Source organism: Talpa occidentalis, unplaced genomic scaffold (genome assembly GCF_014898055.3).
Source record: "Talpa occidentalis isolate TD23 unplaced genomic scaffold, MPIMG_talOcc4v2.1 talOcc4.3, whole genome shotgun sequence".
NCBI lineage: Eukaryota > Metazoa > Chordata > Mammalia > Eulipotyphla > Talpidae > Talpa > Talpa occidentalis.
Window position 1 is genome coordinate 107,810,766 of NW_023603184.1, and position 21,463 is coordinate 107,832,228.

General features: G+C 38.6%; 1 protein-coding gene across 1 annotated transcript in view; it reads right to left on the reverse strand.

Moving 5' to 3' along the window:
* Positions 1-21,463, reverse strand: part of TTN (titin) — a 282,533-nt gene that overhangs the window by 172,791 nt on the left and 88,279 nt on the right. Inside the window, exons 56-95 of the mRNA XM_054699459.1 lie at positions 21,135-21,413; positions 20,723-21,010; positions 20,322-20,600; positions 19,895-20,176; positions 19,516-19,794; positions 19,118-19,396; positions 18,728-19,006; positions 18,338-18,625; positions 17,820-18,098; positions 17,312-17,593; positions 15,887-16,165; positions 15,482-15,763; positions 14,478-14,756; positions 14,074-14,361; positions 13,652-13,930; positions 13,276-13,554; positions 12,889-13,167; positions 12,475-12,762; positions 12,074-12,361; positions 11,248-11,529; positions 10,708-10,986; positions 10,304-10,585; positions 9,878-10,156; positions 9,493-9,780; positions 9,024-9,302; positions 8,651-8,929; positions 8,273-8,551; positions 7,852-8,139; positions 7,417-7,704; positions 5,824-6,105; positions 5,329-5,607; positions 4,639-4,920; positions 4,243-4,521; positions 3,474-3,761; positions 3,085-3,363; positions 2,685-2,963; positions 2,320-2,598; positions 1,459-1,746; positions 1,033-1,320; positions 290-580 (exon numbers count right to left, since the gene is read on the reverse strand). Coding sequence (XP_054555434.1) covers positions 290-580; positions 1,033-1,320; positions 1,459-1,746; positions 2,320-2,598; positions 2,685-2,963; positions 3,085-3,363; positions 3,474-3,761; positions 4,243-4,521; positions 4,639-4,920; positions 5,329-5,607; positions 5,824-6,105; positions 7,417-7,704; positions 7,852-8,139; positions 8,273-8,551; positions 8,651-8,929; positions 9,024-9,302; positions 9,493-9,780; positions 9,878-10,156; positions 10,304-10,585; positions 10,708-10,986; positions 11,248-11,529; positions 12,074-12,361; positions 12,475-12,762; positions 12,889-13,167; positions 13,276-13,554; positions 13,652-13,930; positions 14,074-14,361; positions 14,478-14,756; positions 15,482-15,763; positions 15,887-16,165; positions 17,312-17,593; positions 17,820-18,098; positions 18,338-18,625; positions 18,728-19,006; positions 19,118-19,396; positions 19,516-19,794; positions 19,895-20,176; positions 20,322-20,600; positions 20,723-21,010; positions 21,135-21,413 — 11,292 coding nt within the window. The remainder of the gene's footprint in view (positions 1-289; positions 581-1,032; positions 1,321-1,458; positions 1,747-2,319; positions 2,599-2,684; positions 2,964-3,084; positions 3,364-3,473; positions 3,762-4,242; positions 4,522-4,638; positions 4,921-5,328; positions 5,608-5,823; positions 6,106-7,416; positions 7,705-7,851; positions 8,140-8,272; positions 8,552-8,650; positions 8,930-9,023; positions 9,303-9,492; positions 9,781-9,877; positions 10,157-10,303; positions 10,586-10,707; positions 10,987-11,247; positions 11,530-12,073; positions 12,362-12,474; positions 12,763-12,888; positions 13,168-13,275; positions 13,555-13,651; positions 13,931-14,073; positions 14,362-14,477; positions 14,757-15,481; positions 15,764-15,886; positions 16,166-17,311; positions 17,594-17,819; positions 18,099-18,337; positions 18,626-18,727; positions 19,007-19,117; positions 19,397-19,515; positions 19,795-19,894; positions 20,177-20,321; positions 20,601-20,722; positions 21,011-21,134; positions 21,414-21,463) is intronic.

The window sequence follows — 21,463 nt, forward strand, 5'->3', positions numbered from 1 at the left end:
GAAAATCCCTGGATGCTGAGGTCCTTCATAGTCATTGCTTCATATATTTGAGGGTTCCCAATATGAGGATTCAATCAACTGACATTCCAGGTTAGTTGGATCTAGGAGTGCTGAACCCACAGCACTTCTGTGTGTCAGTGGACCCCTGGAGTTCAAACCTGTGTTGTTCAAAGTCAAGTGTATTTGAATCTGTTACTAGATTTGGTTGATATGTCAGAAGAAATGCACATGGCTAGAGGGTGGGCAGTGAAGAAATACATGACATGTTGGGACTATGAAGAGAACGAACCTTTGATGATGATTGAAGATGTGCACAGAGCAGAGCCTGCATTGTTGGACACTTTGCACGTGTACAGACCGGCATCACCCATGCCTGCCTTCTTAACGTGCAACAGGAGCGCATTGTTCTTGAATGTGATCTCGCAGTTAGAAGTTGGATGGAGCTCTATATTATTTTTGTACCAAGCCACAGTTATAGGCTGAGAACCAGCCACACGGCCCTCAAGTTTGAAAGAATTCCCTTCTGTTTCTTCCACTGTCTCTGAGAGTTTTTTAGTGAAACTTGGTGGGATTAGCCGCTCTGTAAGAAAGTAGAATTCAGAATCAGGTCACAAAAAAGGGGCATTTCAAGAAAAAGAAGTTACATTTTTCAGGTAGAAATCAATGTTGTTTCACTTAGAAATAAATGTATGTTCTTCAATATTTCAACCTCCTTTCACAGGCATATTTAAAATTGTTCTCTCATTTATAAATGGGTGAGAAAAATAACATAACCATTTACAGAGGCAGATATTTGTAAAAAAGGAAAAGGGGGTAGGGTGGGTGGTTTTAGGGTTATTAGGATCTATAAATTTTTAGAGAAATCAAGATTTTAAAAGATCACTTTTCTAGAGAAAAAAAATTTTCTCTTAAACACTTTTATATCATTTGTTTAAAAAAATTATCCTAAATTGCACTTGTCCTAATAAAAGCTCTACCCTTAGAATAAAAAATGATTACATTTTGTTGGACCACACGCAAAATAAACAATACCTTTGATGTTCAGTTGAGCTGTGCAGGAGTCCTTCCCTACTTCATTCACAGCATGGCAGGTGTACTGTCCAGAGTCTCCTTTGTCTACTTTCATGATTGTCAGGTGAGCACTGTTTTCCAGAAAACTAATCTGGTAGTTTCCTCCACTTCGGATCTCTCTGTTGTCTTTGGCCCAGCTGACCTTTATGGGTTGTGTGCCGGTAACGTGGCACTCGAAGTATGCACTTTCTCCCACCACAGCATCCATGGGGGAGAGGGGGATGTCAAAGAAAGGGGGGTTCTTCCCCTCTGTGAGGAGAGCAGAAAGACAAGGTGTCATGTTCCATAACTGAACTGTCCCAATTTACACAAATAGTGATGCTTTTTGTGTTGGTCTTTAAAATTTTTTAACGATGGAAACAGAAAGTAGTTTACGAGTCTACAAACCTGTGAGAATGAGTCTGGCACTTGAAGAAGCAGAACCTACAGGATTTGTTGCTGTGCAGGAATACTGGCCACCAAGGGTTCGGTCTGTTTTAAAAATATTGAGAGTAGCTACATTATCTAAAAATGATGTTTGTACATTTGGGCCATCTTTCAATGGCTTGCCATCTTTATACCAAGCCACCGAGATAGGTTCTGATCCATTGATGGTACATTCAAAAACAACCGGCAGTCCAATTGTTTCCTGAACATCTCGTAATTGTCGAGAAAATGATGGTGGAAGTTTTTGCTCTGTAGGAACAGGATTAGACTAATGAGCCCTTCTGGACATTTCAAATTTATTGATTCTCATAATTACTGTTCTAGAGATAATAGGATTTCTATAAAGCTATGAGGAGGTATTAACATATCCTGAATTAAACTTGGAGACAGAAGAGCCTGTTAACTGTTGGAACAAAAGTTTCTCTCTGAGACCACCCTAATGTGTAGCAGGTGCAAAAAAAAAATATTGTAAATCAACAGAAAAATTGATTGAAGCTTGGTCCTCATTATCTTTTTTAAGACTGTGTTCCAACAATTTGAAGGACACACTCATGGGGTAGAATCTTAAAAATGTAGTCATTCATTTTTCTCAAACATTTAATGATAGAAAGAAATGATTATATGATCCTTACAATTGAAGATTTAATTATTTCTCTGTAAAAGCTTGAGAAAAGATAAGCTGTTAATTATGGATAGGGACTTACATAAGCAGAAAAAATTGCATTTGGAAAAATTTTCCTAAAAATAAGGTCCTCTCTCAGTATTTTAAATCTTGTTCAAAAGAAACATAAATGCATTCATTTTTTAAAATGATGCAATCACCTTGAACTGTAAGGAAGGTTGATGAAGAAACTTCTCCCACACTGTTTTCAGCTCTGCAGATATATTCTCCACTGTCATCACCACCGACCTGGTTGAAAACCAGCGTAGCCACATTGTTTCTAAAATGCATTTTGTAGGTAGTAGTGGGTCTCAGTTTTGTATCCCCTTTATACCAGGATACAGCGATTTCAGGGGTCCCGGCGAGTTGGCACTGTAGAGAGGCAGAATCTCCCACAGTCACCTTGACAGGCTCTAGCTGCTTTACAAAATACGGTGGTTCTGCAACCAAGAGAGAGAACTGGTTATGAAGGGATATGTCAGAATGATTCTATTGCATAAAAAAGGGATGTGCAACCATAACAAACCTAGTATTAATATTTGTGCAGAACAGGAATCTTTTCCTGAAGCATTTTCAATGTAGCAGTTGTATTGTCCTGCGTCCTCTATTGTGCTACTTGGAATCTCCAAGATTGCAGATTTCTCTGTTGTGGTTATGTTATACCTCTGCGAAGGAGCTATATTTATGCCATTCTTCTTCCATGTAACTGAAATGGGAGGAGTTCCAGTATATGTGCCCTCCAGGATCAGAGGCTTTCCTTTCTCTATGCTGTAATCATTCAGCCTCTTCACAAACTTGGCTGGGGCTATAGGAAACAAATTGAAAATATGAAATCAAACACCTCTACACAAAGATAAACATGTATTACTTGATGTATATTTCAGAATAGTATGTATGTATGTATGTATGCAGAATAGTAAACAAACCTTTTACATAAAGGTGTGTTGTACAGGAAGCTTTGCCAGCTTCATTGCTAACTATGCAGGTATAATCACCACTCTGTGATGTATCCACATCAAATAGCTCCAGTTCAGCAACCGAATCCTCCAAAGACACATTACATCTGCTCCCTGGAACTATTTCATTGCTACCTTTGAACCAGCTGACACTTAAAGGAGGTGTTCCTTTTATGATACTTGTGAAAGTTACGTTAGCTCCAGTTAAAACATCCATGGGTTCAGGTTTCTGAACAAAAGATGGTGGTTCTAAAAAAAAAAAAAAGCAAAAACATGTACCAGAAATATTTTTGAATTCTGATGATAAAGTACTGAATAAATTAGGAAATGCAGTTCGTTTTTGCTGTATTTAAACTGACCTCTCACAGTCAAAGGAGCACTGCATTCATCAGAACCAGCCACATTTGTTGCTACACACTTGTAGTCACCAGCGTCTGATTCTTCCAGCATGTTCACAGTTAAAGCACAAGTGTTATCTGTTAGGGTGGTCTGGTATTTCCTTCCACTGCTGATCTCATTTCCTTCATAGTACCAGGAGACAGAGATAGGAGGTGATCCGTAGACTTTGCATTCCATTACAACCGAGGAACCAGACAGACCATTAGTCTCTTTCAGTTTTCTTGTGAATGAAGGAGGAATAATTCGATCTGAATATGATTTAAAAAAAAAAAAGAAATAAACAAATACAGGAAATCAGTTATAAAATGATTTCAGAAGAGAATTATTGTCATCTTGGTGGAAATCCCTATATCTATTTGGCTCTTTTGTGAGCATATCAAAGAAATCCCTATATCTATTTGGCTCTTTTGTGAGCATATCAAAGAATTCCCTTGGGGCTCACACAATGAAAGTCTTGAGAATCAGTGAATTATTCCAGTATATGTGAAAATAGAAGACCACTTTATGTGTATCCAGGGATTAAGTTTTACCTATAGCACCCTGAGTTGGGGGAGTTTTGCCAAAAGAAAGAATTATAAATTTTGAATTTGGTTTTCTTTTGACTCTATACATTTTCCTTCTCATTTTGCAGATTCAGAGGATGCCAGTATCATGCGACACTGCAGGGGATGGAGTTTCCCATATATAAAGCATCAAAATTACAGTAAAACAAAAACCCAGTCTACCAACCTGAAACTTGAACTGAGGTTGTGCAGCTGTCTTTGCCAACAGGGTTTTGCACCTCAAAACTGTATACCCCACTGTCACTGGGTGCCACGTTAATAATCTTAAGACCAGATACTTTGTTGAAAAAGCTTATTTTGTATTTGCTGTCACTTGTCAGTTCTTTTCCATCCTTAAACCACTTAGTACTCAGTTCAGGTGTGCCGGTGACGGTGCACTCCAAGGTGCAGGTATCACCTGTGGTAACTTTGATGGCTTCTGGCTTTTCCACAATTGCTGCAGGCTCTGGAATGGGATGTAAATTGCATCCAAATTTTAAAATCAAATAAAAACAAACAAAAGAAAACACAGATACTGGCATGCATTTGCCTTATGTTCATGGAATATCCTATTTGTACTAACCGAGAATGGATAATGTGGCGAAGCATTCTTGCATGCCAGCATCATTTTTGATCTGACAGGTATATTTCCCAGCATTGGCTGTTTCCACACTTGTAAACTGTAGGATTGCAATGTTCTCTGAATAAGAAATCCATATGTTGTCACTTTCTCTAACAATTTCTCCCTTATCTTTGAACCATGCCACTGAAATTGGCTCAGCTCCTTCAACAGTCGTCTGCAGCTGAACTTCTTTACCAACGATGGTGGAAATGTCACTGAGCTTCTTCACAAATCTTGGTGGTGCTGATAAAAAGAAGTAAATCAAAGATTTAAAGTGTGTGGGTTTACAGTATTTTCTTTAGTCCTGAATGCTAGGATTCAAGTTAGTGATAGTAAATTTCCATTCTTAATTAGAGGCATTCTGGTGAATGGGAACAGGAGCACAACAGTTTGTAGGTAATTGAAAGAGCTGAACAACTTGTCATCTAGCTTCCTACATCCAGTCAAAACCTACTGGAAAGACTGTCTAGAAGGACATTTGGTAGGACTTAGAGACGGAATACACACTAAACATTGAAGAACTTGGAAAGAACAAAGAGAAAAGTAGAAGAGATGGCTTGTGATGAAGGACTGGGCAACATAGCTCAGGGGTGGCAGAGCATTAACATTAGGAGGCAAATCATAAGCATGAGAGAAGGAAGTCATGCTAACCTTTCAGAGTGATGGAGCCAGCACACGTGTCACTGCCCACGTCATTGGTGGCTTTACACTGGTATTCCCCAACATCTGCTGCATCGACATTCAGGATGTGAATACTTGTAAGGAAGTTCTCAGACATTATCTTGTACTTCTTGCCACTCCTAAGTTCCCTCTTGTCTTTATGCCAAGACACTTGAAATGGAGGAGTACCCTGAAGCTCGCACTCGAGGTGAACATCAGCCCCTTTCAGTGTCTCAATGGGATGAGGCTTTTTGCGGAAAATGGGTGGTTCTAGAATTAGAGGAAAACAGGGAAATTAGGTTGGATATTGTAAGCAGTTGCTTATAAGTAAGAATTGATTTTCCAGGAATAGAAAAACATCACTTGCTGTTTTCTATTGTATACTTTAAGCATTTTAAGACATTGATGGAGAGTCAAACAGGGAATTGAAAGAACAACCAGAGAGGAGGCTATTGTGAAAAACACAAAGGAAGAGTGAGCGCTGACCTTTCACTTTTAAGGAAGTGCTGCTGCTGGCACTGCCTGCTGCGTTGCGAGCCTCGCAGGTATAGTCCCCGCTGTCTTCCACACTGAGGTTGTGCATTTCCAGCACCGCCACCGAGTCAAGGAACGACATTCTAAATTTGCTGCTCTCTTGAATTTCAGTCTCGTCTTTGTACCATAAAATTTTGATTTCTGGGGACCCTCCTATTTTACATTCATATCTTGTGTATTCATCCTGTTTCACAATTCGGGAAGGCTCTAACTTCTTAATGAACCTGGGTGGTTCTATGGAACCAAGGGAAAAAACACAACATAAGGGATGGAAAGGAACATAAATTCTAGATGAAAGAAAAAAAAAATCTCTTTCAAATGGGGAGGTCTTTAGTTCTGGAAAACAAATTCATTTTATGCAATTCAAGAAAGAATTATTAAGTGAAGCCTTAATAGACAATTCCTAAAATAAAATACATTTATTTTTATAGGCATTCCCATTAAATATATTGCAAAAAGAGGAAGGGAAATATATTAATACTATTTTGCATTCCTCTTTCCACCAAAAGAATCACTTCTTTAGTACAAGAACAAAGGCAAAGCACTTATTTGTTGGTGGAAACACTCTTAGTTTCACAGGAGATAACAGAGCCTGATTATTGTGTTATTGAACTAGTGGAGGCCTGCCTATTTCTAATGGCTGCAAAGAGAGCAGTTTTGTACAGTGAAGAACCAGTATAGCAAAATTGGGTTAGCTATCTTAATATCTTTTAAGTTCTACTTTCTTTCAAAGGCCTTAAATAAACACCTCTCAATTTGAGAAGTATACATTAATAGTTTCCCTTTGAAGTGGGGTCAGCAACACTTTCTTCATGAACTGAAGCAAAAAATTCATTCTTAGAAAGATAAAAAAAAGATCAGATATGTCATAGAATAAATGGACTGAATCTAATTGCGTTTTAATTTCAAGTTATTTATAATTGTCACCACCACAAAAACCTTTCAAAATGCTCTCATGAGTTAGACAAGCAGTTTTTGAGTTTAGTATTTAATTTCTGACAATAGCAACCACTGACATAAGATTGGAAGAATTGGTTGCCCTTTCTAATGGCAGATACAGAGGTACTCCCTAGTCCCTCTATTCCACTACTATTTAAGTATGGCTGGTGGAAGAAAATAAATCAAGATAATTAATCTGACTCTTGAAACACTTGGTCGTTTGGGATCTGCTATCACTTAGAGGAACACAATCCATTAATTTACTATTATAGAAAATAAGTTATTTGAAATAACTTCTTTATTGGTTCTAAGATAATTTCAAACTTGGATTTCTTGCAATTTTAAAAAATGTTTTTTTGTTTATTTTCTCTCTAGTCTCTACTTTAGTCTATGAAAATAGACTTTTACTCTATGCTTTCCTAATTTTATATATTTTTAAATAAGAATTTAAAAAACTTGACTTTGTTTGAAAGACCCTGGAGCCACTTGATCACTTCTAATCACTGGGCCATGGGCATAAACATAACTTTCAAGCACTCCTTCTTCCTATGTTTGAAGACATTGAGAGGACAAAAAGGCATCTTCATGCTCTATTGTAACAAGTACCTTGTACACCCAGATGAGCAGAACAAGAGTCTTTTCCAGCGACATTGCTCGCGTAGCAGGTGTACTGCCCAGCATCTCCTTTGCCTACTTTGAGAACAGTCAGAGTGGCAGTATTCTCAACCAAAGTCATCTTGTAGTTGCCTCCAGGCCGAATCTCTCGGTTATCTTTGGCCCAAGTGATTTTGATTGGTGCAGTTCCAGTGACGTGACATTTAAAAGAACCACTTTCTCCAAGAGCAAGATCTACTGATACTGGCTTTAGATCAAAGAAAGGAGGCACTTCGTGTTCTGAAAAGAATGCAGACCAACATGGTAACTTCAATTTTCCTGTTCCCAGACATGGGACAGAAACTAAATGGCACTAGTCCTTTGGTGGCCTGGAGCAGGGAAACTGCTTTAAAATGAGGGGGGCAATTAATGTGATGAGCAACTCACCTGAGAGAATGACCTTAGCACTGGATGAAGCAGTTCCAAGAGGATTAGAAGCTGAGCAATTGTACTGACCAACGTGGCTCTGGTCTGTTTGCAAAATCTGAAGAGTTGCTACATTATGAACAAAAGATGTTTGCAAATTGGGGTCATCTTTCAAAAGTACCCCATCCTTGTACCAAGACACTTGAAGAGGTTCTGAGCCATTGATGCGACATTCCAGTGCGACTGGGAAACCAAGAGTCTCATGGACATCCTTCAGTTTTCTTGCAAAGGAAGGTGGAAGTTTGCGCTCTGTAAAGTTATAGACAATCTTTATTTATGAGAGAACATCCACAGCACATTTTAATCCATTAAAATGTTGATGTTTTTAAGAAAATGAATATGTCAACACACAGCAAGATTTGTTAAGCAAAACCATCATCACCTTTGATGACAAGCACAGCTGAAGAAGCAACACTCCCCACACTGTTTTCTGCCTTGCACGTATATTCTCCCACATCACTATTATCCACTTTGTTGATTACTAAGGAGGCAACATTATTTTTGAATTGCATTTTATATGCTGGAGCTGATCGTAGTTTTGTGTGTTCTTTATACCAAGCAATTCTAATTTCTGGGGTTCCATCCACTTTACATTGTAAAGTAATAGGTTCTCCAATGGTTGCTTCCATATGTTCCAGAGGTTCAATGAAATAAGGTGGTTCTAAGGTACAAAGGATGGTAATCAATCAATTATGCTAAGTAAAAGAGGATGCTTTAAAAGAAAGAAAAAAGATCAAGGAAGAGGTAACTGTCAACACACCTAAGACAGACACCAGAGCTCCACAAATATCTTGACCAGCCTCATTTTCTATCAGGCAGCTGTATTCTCCATAATCCTCTATTGTGCTGTCAAGAATTTCCAGTATTGTAGACTTTTCTGTCATGGTAATACTGCATTTCTGAGACTGCGAAAGAAGGTACTCATCCTTCATCCAGCTCACTGAGATGGGAGGGGTGCCAGTGTACGTGGCCTCGAGAACTATGGGGTTTCCTGTCTCCACATGGCAATCAGCCAACTTCTTCACAAAGGTGGCTGGTTCTATAAGGAGAAGCAAATGTGGGTAAAATTGACATCTTCTAGCGAAGACTTAGAAACACACTGAAAGATACATAAATTGGAGAAAAGAGTGAACCTTTCACAAAAAGATGCGTGGTACAGGAAGCACTGCCAGCATCATTGGTAACCAGGCAAGAATAGTCTCCACTCTGCAAGGGCTGCACCTCAAACAACTCCAGTTCTGTGACAGGACCTTCCAGAGAGATGCTGCATGACTCCCCAGACACCAGTTCACTGCTGCCTCTAAACCATTTCACCTTGAAAGGAGGTGTGCCTCTAATGACACTGCTGAATGTGAGGCTCGTTCCAGGCAAAACTTCCACAGAATCAGGGATTTGCTCAAAAGATGGAGGTTCTAGATGCCCAAGAGGGAGCGGTAAAGGAAGAGAAAAAAAAGAAATCCAAGTGAGAAGTGCTTTTGCCATTTGCAAGAGAGGGAACTAAGACTGAAAAAGAAAAAACAAAGAAACTCCATGCAAGGCGGGCACTGAGTCTTGTGGAAGAGATCTTGGAGGACTTGACCCACCCAAGCTCTGCGCACTGACCTTGCACTGTCAGAACTGCAGAGCATTCGTCAGATCCAGCCACGTTGGTGGCCACACACGTGTAGGTGCCCGTATTGGAGGGCTCCAATAAGCTCAGATTCAAAGTACAGACATTTTCCGAGAAGCTGGACTGGCATTTAGGCCCACTAACAATTTCATTTCCATCCAGAAACCAGCCAACTGAAATGGGAGCTGAACCAGAGACCCTGCATTCCAAAACCACAGAGGCCCCCGAGACAGCATTGGTGTCTTTCAGCTTGCGGATGAAGGAAGGAGGCACAACTCGATCTGTAGGGAGAAGGGTAGTTTTTCCATTTAAAGGAAGTTTTATTATTTTTATTTTTTTCTGGGGTAAATATATTCAGGGAAACCTCAAACTACTCACCGGAAATGTGGACAGATACAGTGCAGTTACTTTTACCAACACTGTTTTTCACTTCGAAGCTATATAATCCTTTGTCACTCATTTCTGCACAAGGGATTTTAAGTGAAGCCACTTTGTTGATGAATGTGATGTGATGTTTGCTGTCAGCAGATAATTCTCTTCCATCTTTGAACCACTTAGCTGAAAGTTCGGGTGTTCCAGTCACTACACACTCCAATGCGAAGGGATTTCCAGTAGTGACAGTCATGGGTTCTGGTTTCTCTATGATTCTGGCTGGCTCTAAAGGAAGAAGTATAGTGCATTGAAAATAAAGTCACCTTCCAAATGAAGTTAGAGTGCAAGCAATATATCATTGAGTAAGAATATTTGCAGAAAATGATCATGGATCAATTTGATTTTTTTCTCAGACTGTACTTTGTTACTAACCTAGCACAGTCAAGACTGCTGAGCATTCCCTCATTCCAGCATCGTTTTTGATCTGGCACACATATTTTCCAGAATTAGATGCTTCTGGGCTCCCAAGTTGAAGGGTTGCAATGTTATCAATGAAAGAAATCTTAATATTTTCACTTTCTCTGATGACTTCTCCTTTATCTTTCAGCCAAACGACAGAAATCGGCTGGAAGCCTTCCACTACTGCCTGTAACTCAACAGCATCTCCGATAAGGGTTGAGGTGTCAGTTAGCTTCTTCACAAATCGTGGAGGTTCTAATGAAAGAAATTAATGGTTAGTGGGAAAAATGAGAATCACAACCACATAAATTATTAATCAAGCAAGAAAAGATAAATGGAAGCGGTACATACACATTTTTGTGCCCAAGTGTACAAACCTTTGTATTTGACAGTGCAAACACATGTGTCACTTCCCACCTCGTTAGTGGCTTTGCAGTGATATTCTCCTATATCGGAGTCTTCAAGACTAAGGATATGAAGACTAGTATCAAAATTTTTTGAAGTGATTTTAAATTTCTTGCTGCTTCGAACTTGTTTTCGATCTTTAACCCACACCACTTCGAATGGGGGGGTTCCCGAAATTTCGCATTGGAAGATAACATCAGAACCTTTAAGTGCGCCCACCGGAGCAGGCTTCTGGGTGAAAACAGGAGGTGCTATCAGAGAAAAAAGAGGATAGACAATGAGAAAATTTGCTTACTAAAAAAAGAAAAAAAAATTCTAGAATTTGGAATCACTAAGAATAATTGGTGTAAACATATGATAATGTTCTAATATATAAAACAATTCATAAGAACTAGTTTAAGAATTGCATGTAAATACCCTTAACTAGCATGTTAATCCCAGAGCTCATAATATTGCTGAAAAGGAATCAAAATCAGAGGAGAATGAAGAAAGAATGAAGCTTAGTGTCTAACCTTTAACAGTCAGTGTTGTGCTGCAGCTGGCGTCACCAACGCCATTGTGAGCTTCGCAGATGTAGTCTCCACTATCCTCAGTGCTGGCTTCATTGATGGTAAGCAGGGCCACAGAATTCACGAATGACATGTTATACTTCCAACTTTCATGCAGTTCACTGTCATTTCGGAACCACAATACTTTGATTTCTGGGGAACCGCTTATTTTACATTCCAGTTGGATAGATTCTCCCTGCTTTGCAACTTTTGATGCGTCTAATTTTTTAACAAACTTTGGAGGTTCTAATAAATCAAAGGAAAAAAATATCTATGTTTATAGTTGAAGATCCTATAAATACAGATTTAGGATATTTAAGATATGATTAAGAATATACTCTCTGGTAAATCAGATTATCTTTTCCATGAAATAAGTTCTTCTTACTTATAATAGAGTTTAATTGTTAAGTTTTGTAGTTTTATAACAAAACTAAAACATGTAAGTTGATGTATTATAGATGCACTCATTCAAGATTTGGGAATGATAAATCAGAATGATATATAACAGAAAAGAATGAAAAAAAGAATGGATGGTTGAAAAAACATTGATAAATTTCAATACAATGCCTCTTTGATAAGATTACACTTAGGAAACACTAACTTAAAGACAACATGAAGAGAAAACACAACTTTTAATTAATGGTGTCTTTGGTACTAATCTATAAATTCTAATATGATCCAGTTAACTTATTCTAAACACGTAAGAGTTAATCTTAGAAATTTAGAAACTTTCAGAAGACAATACACAAATTTGGAAAGAATAAATATTGGTAAATCCATGAGATGATACCTTTTACACTGAGTTGTGCTGAGCACATGTCTTTGCCAACATCATTAGTTGCTTGGCAAGTGTATTGACCAGAGTCTCCTTTGCCTACTTTAAGAATTCTCAAATGGGGAGTATTTCCCACACATGTGATTGTGTAGTTTCCTCCAGGACGGATCTCTTTATTATCTTTTGACCAAGTGATTCGCATTGGTTGAGCACCAGTAACATGACACTCAAAATCAGCACTTTCTCCAGCAATAACATCTATGGACACAGGCTTGATGTCAAAGAAGGGAGATTTCTTAGGTTCTGGAAGATAAGCAGAAAAGGCATTTTTTTTTTTCTTGTCATTCACCATTTCTACTTTGACAGTGAATAAGAAGACATAATTTGCAAAGAGAAAGATCAATGTGGGAACACACCTCTTGCTGTGAGTCTAGCACTAGAAGATGCTGTTCCAAGTGGATTAGAAGCTGAGCAAGAGTACTGACCAGAGTGATTTAAGTCAGTTTGCAAAATTTTTAAAGTTGCCACATTATCTACGAATGATGTTTGTAGATTTTCATCATCTCTTAAAAGCACCCCATCTCTATACCAGGACACTTGGATGGGTGCAGAACCATTCAGTCGGCAAGTGAGTGTAACTGGTAACCCAACAGTTTGTTCAATATCTTTTAGTTGTCTAGCAAAGGAAGGTGGGAGTTGGCGTTCTGTAGGAAGACAAGCAATACTCGAGGCATTAGTAGATACAATGAAAATTTCCCCATAAAGATAAAAAGTTAAGATAATGAAAAAGAAAATTTTGTAATTTCTAAATATTATCTAAATATTATCACCTTGAATTCTGAAGACGGTCTTAGAAGAAGCTGTTCCTATATTATTTTCTGCTTTACATGTGTATTCTCCACTGTCATTGATGCTCACTTTATTAAAAACAAGTGTGGCTACATTGTTGGTAAAGTAGGTCCTGTATTCAGGAGTTGACCGTAATTTGGTGTCTCCTTTGTACCAAGACACTGTAATTTCTGGTGTCCCAGCAACCTGGCATTGTAAAGAAACTGAATCTCCAACTGATGCCTCCAGAGGTTCCAGTTCCGTAACAAAATAAGGTGGTTCTAAAGAAGAAAGGCTCACAATCAGCAATTGGAATGAAAGAAAACCAAACAAACCATGCTTTCTGTCAAACAAAAGCCAGCCATGGGAAAGAGGATAAGATGACACACCTAACGTGGATACCAGAGCTTCGCAAACATCCCTTCCTGCCTCGTTTTCAATCTCACAGGAGTAGTGCCCTGCGTCTTTCTGCGTGCTATTCAGAATTTCTAGGATGCATGTTTTCTCTGTCGTGACTATGCTGCATTTTTCTGAAGGAGTTATGTTAACGCCATCCTTTTTCCAGGTAACTGAAATTGGGAGTGTGCCAGTGTAGGTGCTCTCCAGAATGATGGATTGTCCCGGTTCTACAGAGTGATCACTTAGTTTCTTCACAAATGCAGCTGGTTCTGGTGAGTGACAGAGCACAACAGTTAAAGACAATATGAATATAAAACTAGATGTCAACGTACAGGAAATCTGAACAGCAAATACACTTGAGCAAACCTTTTACAAAAAGATGAGTAGTGCAGGATGCTTGACCAGCGTTGTTAGAAACCACACAGGTGTATTCCCCACTCTGAGATAGGTCGACACTGAATAATTCCAGTTCTGCCACAGTGTCTTCAAAATAGATGTTGCACCTGTCCCCTTTCACCAGTTCCCTGGCACCTCTGAACCAGCTGACCTTGAATGGAGGGGTTCCTCTAATAACACTAGTGAAGGTAACATTTTGGCCTGGTAGTGTTTCCAAAGGTTCAGGTTCCTTCACAAAAGAAGGTATTTCTACACAGACAGGGAAGACAATGAAAAGATCCTGTAAGATTGAATTTAGTTACAATTTTGAATCAAAAAAGAAGAGCACTTTTGAATGTGAGTCAACCTGGGTACAGAATTTGTAAGAAAGGGCTTAAGTGTCTAACACTGACCTTGTACAGTCAACACTGCACGACATTCATCAGACCCAGCTGTGTTAGCTGCCACACAAGTGTAATTGCCCATATCAGATGAGTCCAGAGAATTCAGCTGCAAGGTGCAGACATTGTCGGTAAATGTGGTTTGGTACTTGGCTCCAGTGATAATCTTAGTTTTCTCATGAAACCAGGCAACAGAGATAGGTGATGATCCAGCTACTTTGCATTCCAAGATGCAAGAAGTACCCAGCACCCCACCAGTATCTTTCAGTCTTCGTGTGAAAGAGGGAGGAACCATACGGTCTGTGTAAGAAAAGGCAAGAGACTTGTCTTGATTTGAGAGTACTTAAGAGACTTGAGAGAAAGAAATTTGCAAAAGGAATTTGCATATGCAATGGGGGGAATATAGTAGAACTAACCTGAAACATCAACCACAGCTGTGCAGCTGCTTTTTCCAACGTTATTCTGAACCTGGAAAGTGTATGTGCCTGCATCTTGCTTTTCAACAGCAAGAATCTTCAAAGAAGAGATTTTGTTGTAGAAGCTAAATTTGTGTTTTTGGCTGCTGGTCAACAGCTTTCCATCCTTGTACCATTCAACGGAGAGTTCAGGAGTGCCAGCCACCTTACACTCCAGAGTACACGTTTCTCCTACAGTCACTGTCATTGGTCCTGCCTTCTCAACAATGACTGCAGGCTCTGAAATAAAATGTGATAGCCATTTGTCAAAGTGTGTACCTTTTCTATGTCTCTACTCTCAAATTCACTGGATTGTTGCTTCCAATGATAAGGTTATGTTAGGGCTTTCTAAATTTTAAAATGTGATTCTATAATTATATGCTGTCATGAGATTATAGGAGCTATTATTAAGAAATATGTTTGTGCTCTAGTAGACTTGCAGAACAATTCAGAGAATGTACTTGAGACCATAAATGTTGATTTGCATTTATCCTCTTTAGAGGAAAAGCTACATGTTATTATGAATGACTCTATTTTTGCTTGTCTTTTAGGTACTATTTGAAGGTTGTCATATAAAAATTTGCTAGATTGAAATTCAAAAATGAAACTATGTCATTCCTACCAAATACTGATCTTTGGGAGTTTTTATCAGCTTTAACATTTAGTACTTTGGAAACAAAATTTTCCTGCAGTATATACTGGGCTCCTAATTTTTCTCATATGAAAACAAATCATCATGATATCTGCTAATCCCCCAAGAAAACCATAAAACAGATGGCTAATTTTTGTTCAGGCTACAGAATCAGAAAAGAGTGTTTGAAAGATAAGATACCCTAGGCTTTTCAAATAGGTGTGGATCAATATCATTCTAGAAAATTTTGAAAAGGAAATTCTACCAGTAAGTCTTAATAACTCATGTCAATATTTGGTACCACTTGGGGCCTATTGTACTGTGTTGTACCAACCTAAAACAGTCAGTGTGGCCATGTTCTCCCTCATTCCACCATCATTCTTGATTTGGCAGATATACTTCCCAGCATTAGCTGGTTCTGCTTTTGCAAACTGCAGCGTTGCAACATTTTCCACAAATGTAATTCTGATATTTTCACTTTCTCTAATCACTTCTTCCTTTTCTTTAAGCCACTGCACAGAAATAGGCTGGGGGCCTTCAATGGATGCTTGTAACTCAGCAGGTTCGCCAGCTACAACGGTGAGGCTGCTCAGTTTGGAGACAAATCTTGGTGGTTCTGAACAGGGAAAGATGGATGAAGATTGTTGAAGAGATTGTTCAGATAAAGGAAGAGAGGAAAACAAAAACAAGTACTTTGCATATTCCTGTCAGTTCTGACACATGTAGGAAATACTCTTACCTTTTAGCTTTACAGTACAAACACAAGTATCACTTCCCACTTCATTCTGTGCTTTGCAGTGGTATTCACCAATGTCTGAAGTTTCGACATCGAGGATGTGAATACTGGCATGGAAGTTTTTGGAGGAGATCTTGTATTTCTTGCTGCTTCGAAGTTGCCGCTTGTCTTTGTACCACACCACCTCAAATGGTGGTGTTCCCGAAAGTTCACACTCAAGGCTAACTTCAGTCTTTTTAAGGGTTTCTACTATTGGAGGGAAGCTGCTAAAAACAGGTGGTTCTGTAAAAAACAAGAATTTCTCATAAATTGGACTATTTAATTTCTTAGAATGAGAAGTTTTTATTCTTTGTTTCTTAGTGGGAAGAGTCAAGAAATTGTGACAAATAAATAGTCTCTAGAACTATCACTTTTGTATTGAGGAGTAACAGGGTGAGAGAGGCCATTAGTCTTTACAAAACCACTCAACTTGATTGAGAGAGAACCCTGATTGGACCTGAGGCACTCTGACTGACAGTTCAACATGCTGACTACTACTTACTAATTTATCTTGGACTATAAAGATTGATGCAAAAATTATATATAAAAAAACAGAACCATGAAATCAAAAACAAGTATGTTAGTAAAATGACTTGTGTGAGGTGTAGAATGCTGACATCAGGAAGTAGAAGTCATCATAACTTCTGTGATCTAAGTTTTCCACTTTAGCAAATGATTATTATACCACACAGCAAACTTGGGGTTTGTGATAGAAATACTGGAAAATGGCAGCAGAAAAAATTCATGCTCTTGAACCAAGGTATATAGTGATAAGATTTTTAAAACATTGGAATTGCTTCTTGAGAGAAAAATATCTAACTGTCCTGTTTTTCTGTTTTACATGTAAAGCTAAGACCTGTCCTTACTTGCCTTGCACATACAGATATCACAGATATACCTTGTTATTGATAACAATTATCATGAAGATGGTGATTTATTTATAAGTTGATTGAAAGCCAAAAATTATTTTAAAAACATTTCTTTTGTTATTTTTGCATGCTTTTGAAGCATTAAATTGGAACTGCTCAGTTAATATGTTGAGGCAATGGGGATTATGCATTGCAATATTAAAAAAAATCCAAGAATGACTAGCTACATGTAAAAAAATGTTTAAGAAAAAACTAATATTTATATCTATAAACATAGATATGAATGTATTTATATCTATAAATATATAGATATATAAAGTATATCTATATTTTTATAAACACTAATATTTATATCTGTAGATATAGATAGATATATAATAATATCTAAGATAATAGCTAGCTTGGAAAAATAGTCTATGATCTTAAATGAAAGTAAAACAACAATAAAAGATTAGAGGGCTTGATATCCAGGAGAGAATAAGGCAAGTTTCAGGTAATGAGGAAGAGGAGAGATTTCTACCTTTCACTATAACCTTGGTGCTGCAGCTTGTGCTGCCAGCAGGATTCTGAGCCTCACAGATGAAATCCCCACTGTCTTCAGTACCAAGATTGTTCATTTGAATGACAGCCACTGAGTCAATGAAAGTCATTCTGTATTTGTCGCTGGCTGGAAGTTCATGTTCATTTCTGTACCACACAACTCTGATTTCTGGGGATCCCGTTATCTTGCATTCAAGCCTTGCTGAGTCACCTGCTTTCACTATTTTGGATGCTTCTAACTTCTTTACAAACTTTGGTGGTTCTAGAGAGTGAAGGAAATAGGAGATTATGAGGGAAAAAGAAATGAATAACAAGAGTTGAATTAGGTAGCAAGTAGGAAAGAGAAAAACATGAATAATGCTGGTAAATACAGGATACTGGGTTAGGAGGAAGGGTACTTTCTTGATTGTCTGGATGCATTGTGACAGATGACAGAAAGGACAGAAACACGGGTCAGACAGAAACATAGAACAATCAAACTTGCACACCTGTCACAAGCAACATTGTTGTACAAGAGTCGCTACCAACATCATTGGTAACTTGGCAAGTATATTGTCCAGTCTTGGATGCGTCCACTGAGTAGAGATTTAAGAAGCTAGTTGACCCTTCCAAGCCAATGAAACACTTAGGTCCAGAAGCAAGTTCCACATCATCCTTAAACCACTTTATTTTAAAGGGTGGTGTTCCTTTCAGTACCGCTTTAAATTCTACTGTAGAATCAGGTATGGCTTGTTGCCGCTCAGGTTTCACCAGGAAGCTTGGTGGTTCTATAGATTTTAAGAGAAATATGTTTAATTAAATGCCTTGTAGTTGAATTATTTTGACACTTGTATGGACATAAAAAACCATTACTGAAAAGAGGTAATGACTATTTCTTGAATTCAATGAATATGTATCTAAAGAAACAGAACTACTACAGACTTTTAGCTGTATAGGATACAAAGGTGAGAGTGATACATTTTAAAAACATTCACAAAGAAGAATCAAGAGGTAAAGAGATTCTAACCTTTCACAGTCAAGATGCCACTGCATGCATCATCCCCTGCTACATTTGACACCCTGCAGGTATAATTCGCAGTATCTTCTAATTCCAGATTATTAACTTCCAGTGACACAGTGTTCTCATGACACACAAGTCTGTATTTTGCACTTGTAGATATTTCTTTTCCATCCTTAAACCACTGAGCACTAATAGGAAGTGATCCAGAAACCTTGCACTCCATATGAATAGAGGAGCCCAGAACTTTATTCATTTTGGTTAATTTTTTGGTGAATGATGGAGGAATATTTTGATCTGTCCAATGCAAACAGCAAAAACACATCCTTTAATATGTTGTCACTTGTTTACAAAGGACATAATCTTGATCAAGGAAGCGGACTGTGACAAGATACAAACCTAGCACTCTCAAGTAGGCATCGCAGCTGCTGCTTCCAAAGTCATTTTCCACTTTGAAAGTATATTGACCACTGTCTTGCTTCATTACTGACTGAATCCTAAAACTGGCCACATTATTTTCAAAGCTCATTGAAAAATATCTACTGGGCACAATTTGTTTCCCATCTTTAAGCCATTTGACTTTGAGTTCTGGTGTTCCAGCCACAACACATTCCAAGGTCACTGGATCTTTCTCAGTAACATCAACAGATTTAGCTTTCTCGAGGATTTGAGCGGGTTCTGTAGTAAGAATTAAAATGCAGGTGAGTTGCATTGATAATGCCACCAGAAATAGGTGTGCTTATGAAATTGTCTCTGCTGACTAACTTGGAAAGGGAGTAGATTACAAACCTTGTACTAAAAGGAAAGCGTAACACTTTTCAACTCCTGACTCATTCTTGGCTTGGCAAGTGTATCTCCCGCTGTGTCCATTATCCACAGCTCTGATTTGAAGCGTGGCCACATTGTTCACAAATGAAATATGAACATTATCATCTTCATCAAGAATCTGATCATCCTTTAGCCAGGTTACAGAAATGGGCAGAGCACCTGCCACAGTACTCTGAAAGGTGGCAGCACTTTTCAAAACAGTAGTGACATTTTCTATCTTCTTAGTGAACGATGGTGGTTCTGTGATGAATAAGATTGTGGAAAGAAGAGGTATATTTTAAATCCTGTCCATAATCATAAAATTGAAGAGCATTACAGAATTTTCATTAGGTAGCCCGCTGCTTGTGTGTGCAACTGACCTTTCAGTGAGACTCTAGTACTGCAGGAACAGCTGCCACCTTCATTGGTTACGATGCACTGGTATTCCCCAGTGTCTGAAGGGTCGCACTTGGTTATATGAAGGTGAAATACTGACACTCTGTCGGTCAGTGTATACTTTTTGCTGCTTCGGATTTCCTTGTTATTCTTTAACCAAGTAACTTCAAAGGGAGATGTCCCCATGACTTCACATTCCAGCTCCACATCACTATCCCTCACTACTTCCACAGGCTTCAGTTCCCTGATGAAGGTGGGAGGTTCTAAAGGTTCAGAAGGAAGACAGAGACTAATTTACTCAAGGCAAGATCTGGAGTCTAGCCAACAGCCCCGCTAGAATGGAAAGTAGATGCAGTGACAAACCTTTCACTTTTAATTCAATGCTGCAGCTTGCCGTGCCTGCATCATTTCGAGCTTCACAGACATAAGTGCCACTGTTTTCTACCCTGGCGTTGGAAATTTGGAAAGTGGCTAAGCCCTCTGTGAAGGAGATGCCATGCTTCTCAATGGCTGTCACTTCATTACCGTCCAGATACCATGAAACTCTGATTTCGGGAGTGCCTGTTATTTGACACTCAAATGTTGTAGATTGGCCATTCCTCAGCACTAATACTGGGCTGGGCTTCTTAATGAATTGAGGAGGTTCTGAAGATGAGGGGAAAAGTGCAAAGTTGAACATATTTGGAAACAAAGGTCAATGAGCAAAATTGCCTTCTCTTCTTGTTTCCCTTCCCCTCCCACCCAAGAAAATCTAGACAAGTAAGAAAATGAGAAGAGGTAGAGACCAAACCTTTTACAAAAAGAGTAGCTTTGCTGGTTGCTGAGCCAACATCATTGCTTAGTTGGCAAATGTAGGTTCCAGAATCGGCAGCTTTGGTTGAAAAGAGCTCCAGAATGGTGGAGGTATTATCCTTCCAAACTGATCGAGCTGCTCCCGAGTGCAACTCTTTGTTATCTTTAAACCACTTTATTGTCATGGGTGCAGTGCCACCCACAAGAGCCTTTAATTGAACCCTGGTGTTGGGACTGACATCTTGTGACTGTGGTTTTTCTACAAAGTAAGGAGGTTCTGGGTGGCAGAAAAAGAAGCAAAAGAAGAAAGGAAGATGCATTTTAGAATTGAGCAATAACAGTAAGAATTAAGAAAGAAAGAGCAATAAGTTCTTCATAGGGGAGGTAAAAACTGCCAACCTTTGACTGTCAGATGGCCACTGCACTGGTTGTGTCCAGCCTTATTAGTCGCAGAACAAGTGTATGTCCCACTGTCTGTGCCTTCCAGTTGACTGATTTCCAAGAAGGCAGTGTTATCATGAAAGGAGAATTTGTATTTTTCACTAGCTGAGATTTCTTGGTCATCTTTGAACCACTGGATGCTTATGGGATGTGACCCAGACACTATACATTCTAAGTCAATAAAGGACCCTTTAATGCTGTCCATTTTCTTGAGTTTTTTAGTAAATGAGGGAGGGATGATCTTATCTATGCAGTGAAAAAAAAAAAAAGTTAGGTCAATCTACCAATTTATATTTTTCTCTTAAATTGTAAGAGGTGATGAAGGAGCATAGAACTGTCCAGTTCTTCTCCATAGAAAAATAATACCAACCTAATACATTAATGCTAGCCTTGCAGCTGCTACTCCCAACATCATTTTGGACCTCAAAGGTATATTCTCCACTATCTTTCTTTTCTGTAGAAATAATCTTCAGTATAGAGACTGTGTCAGTGACACTGATTTTATATTTTTGACCCAGGGTCAGTTCTTGACCATCTTTAAACCATTTGGCTGTAATCTCCTTTGTCCCTGAAAATTTAACCTGCAGAGTAGCTGGGTCTCCTTGAGTGACATCTATAGACACAGCCTTCTCTGTGATTGTTGCAGGTTCTGTAGAAGACAAAAGGATAGGTGGAGGTTGTAAATTGCCCTACTGGAAG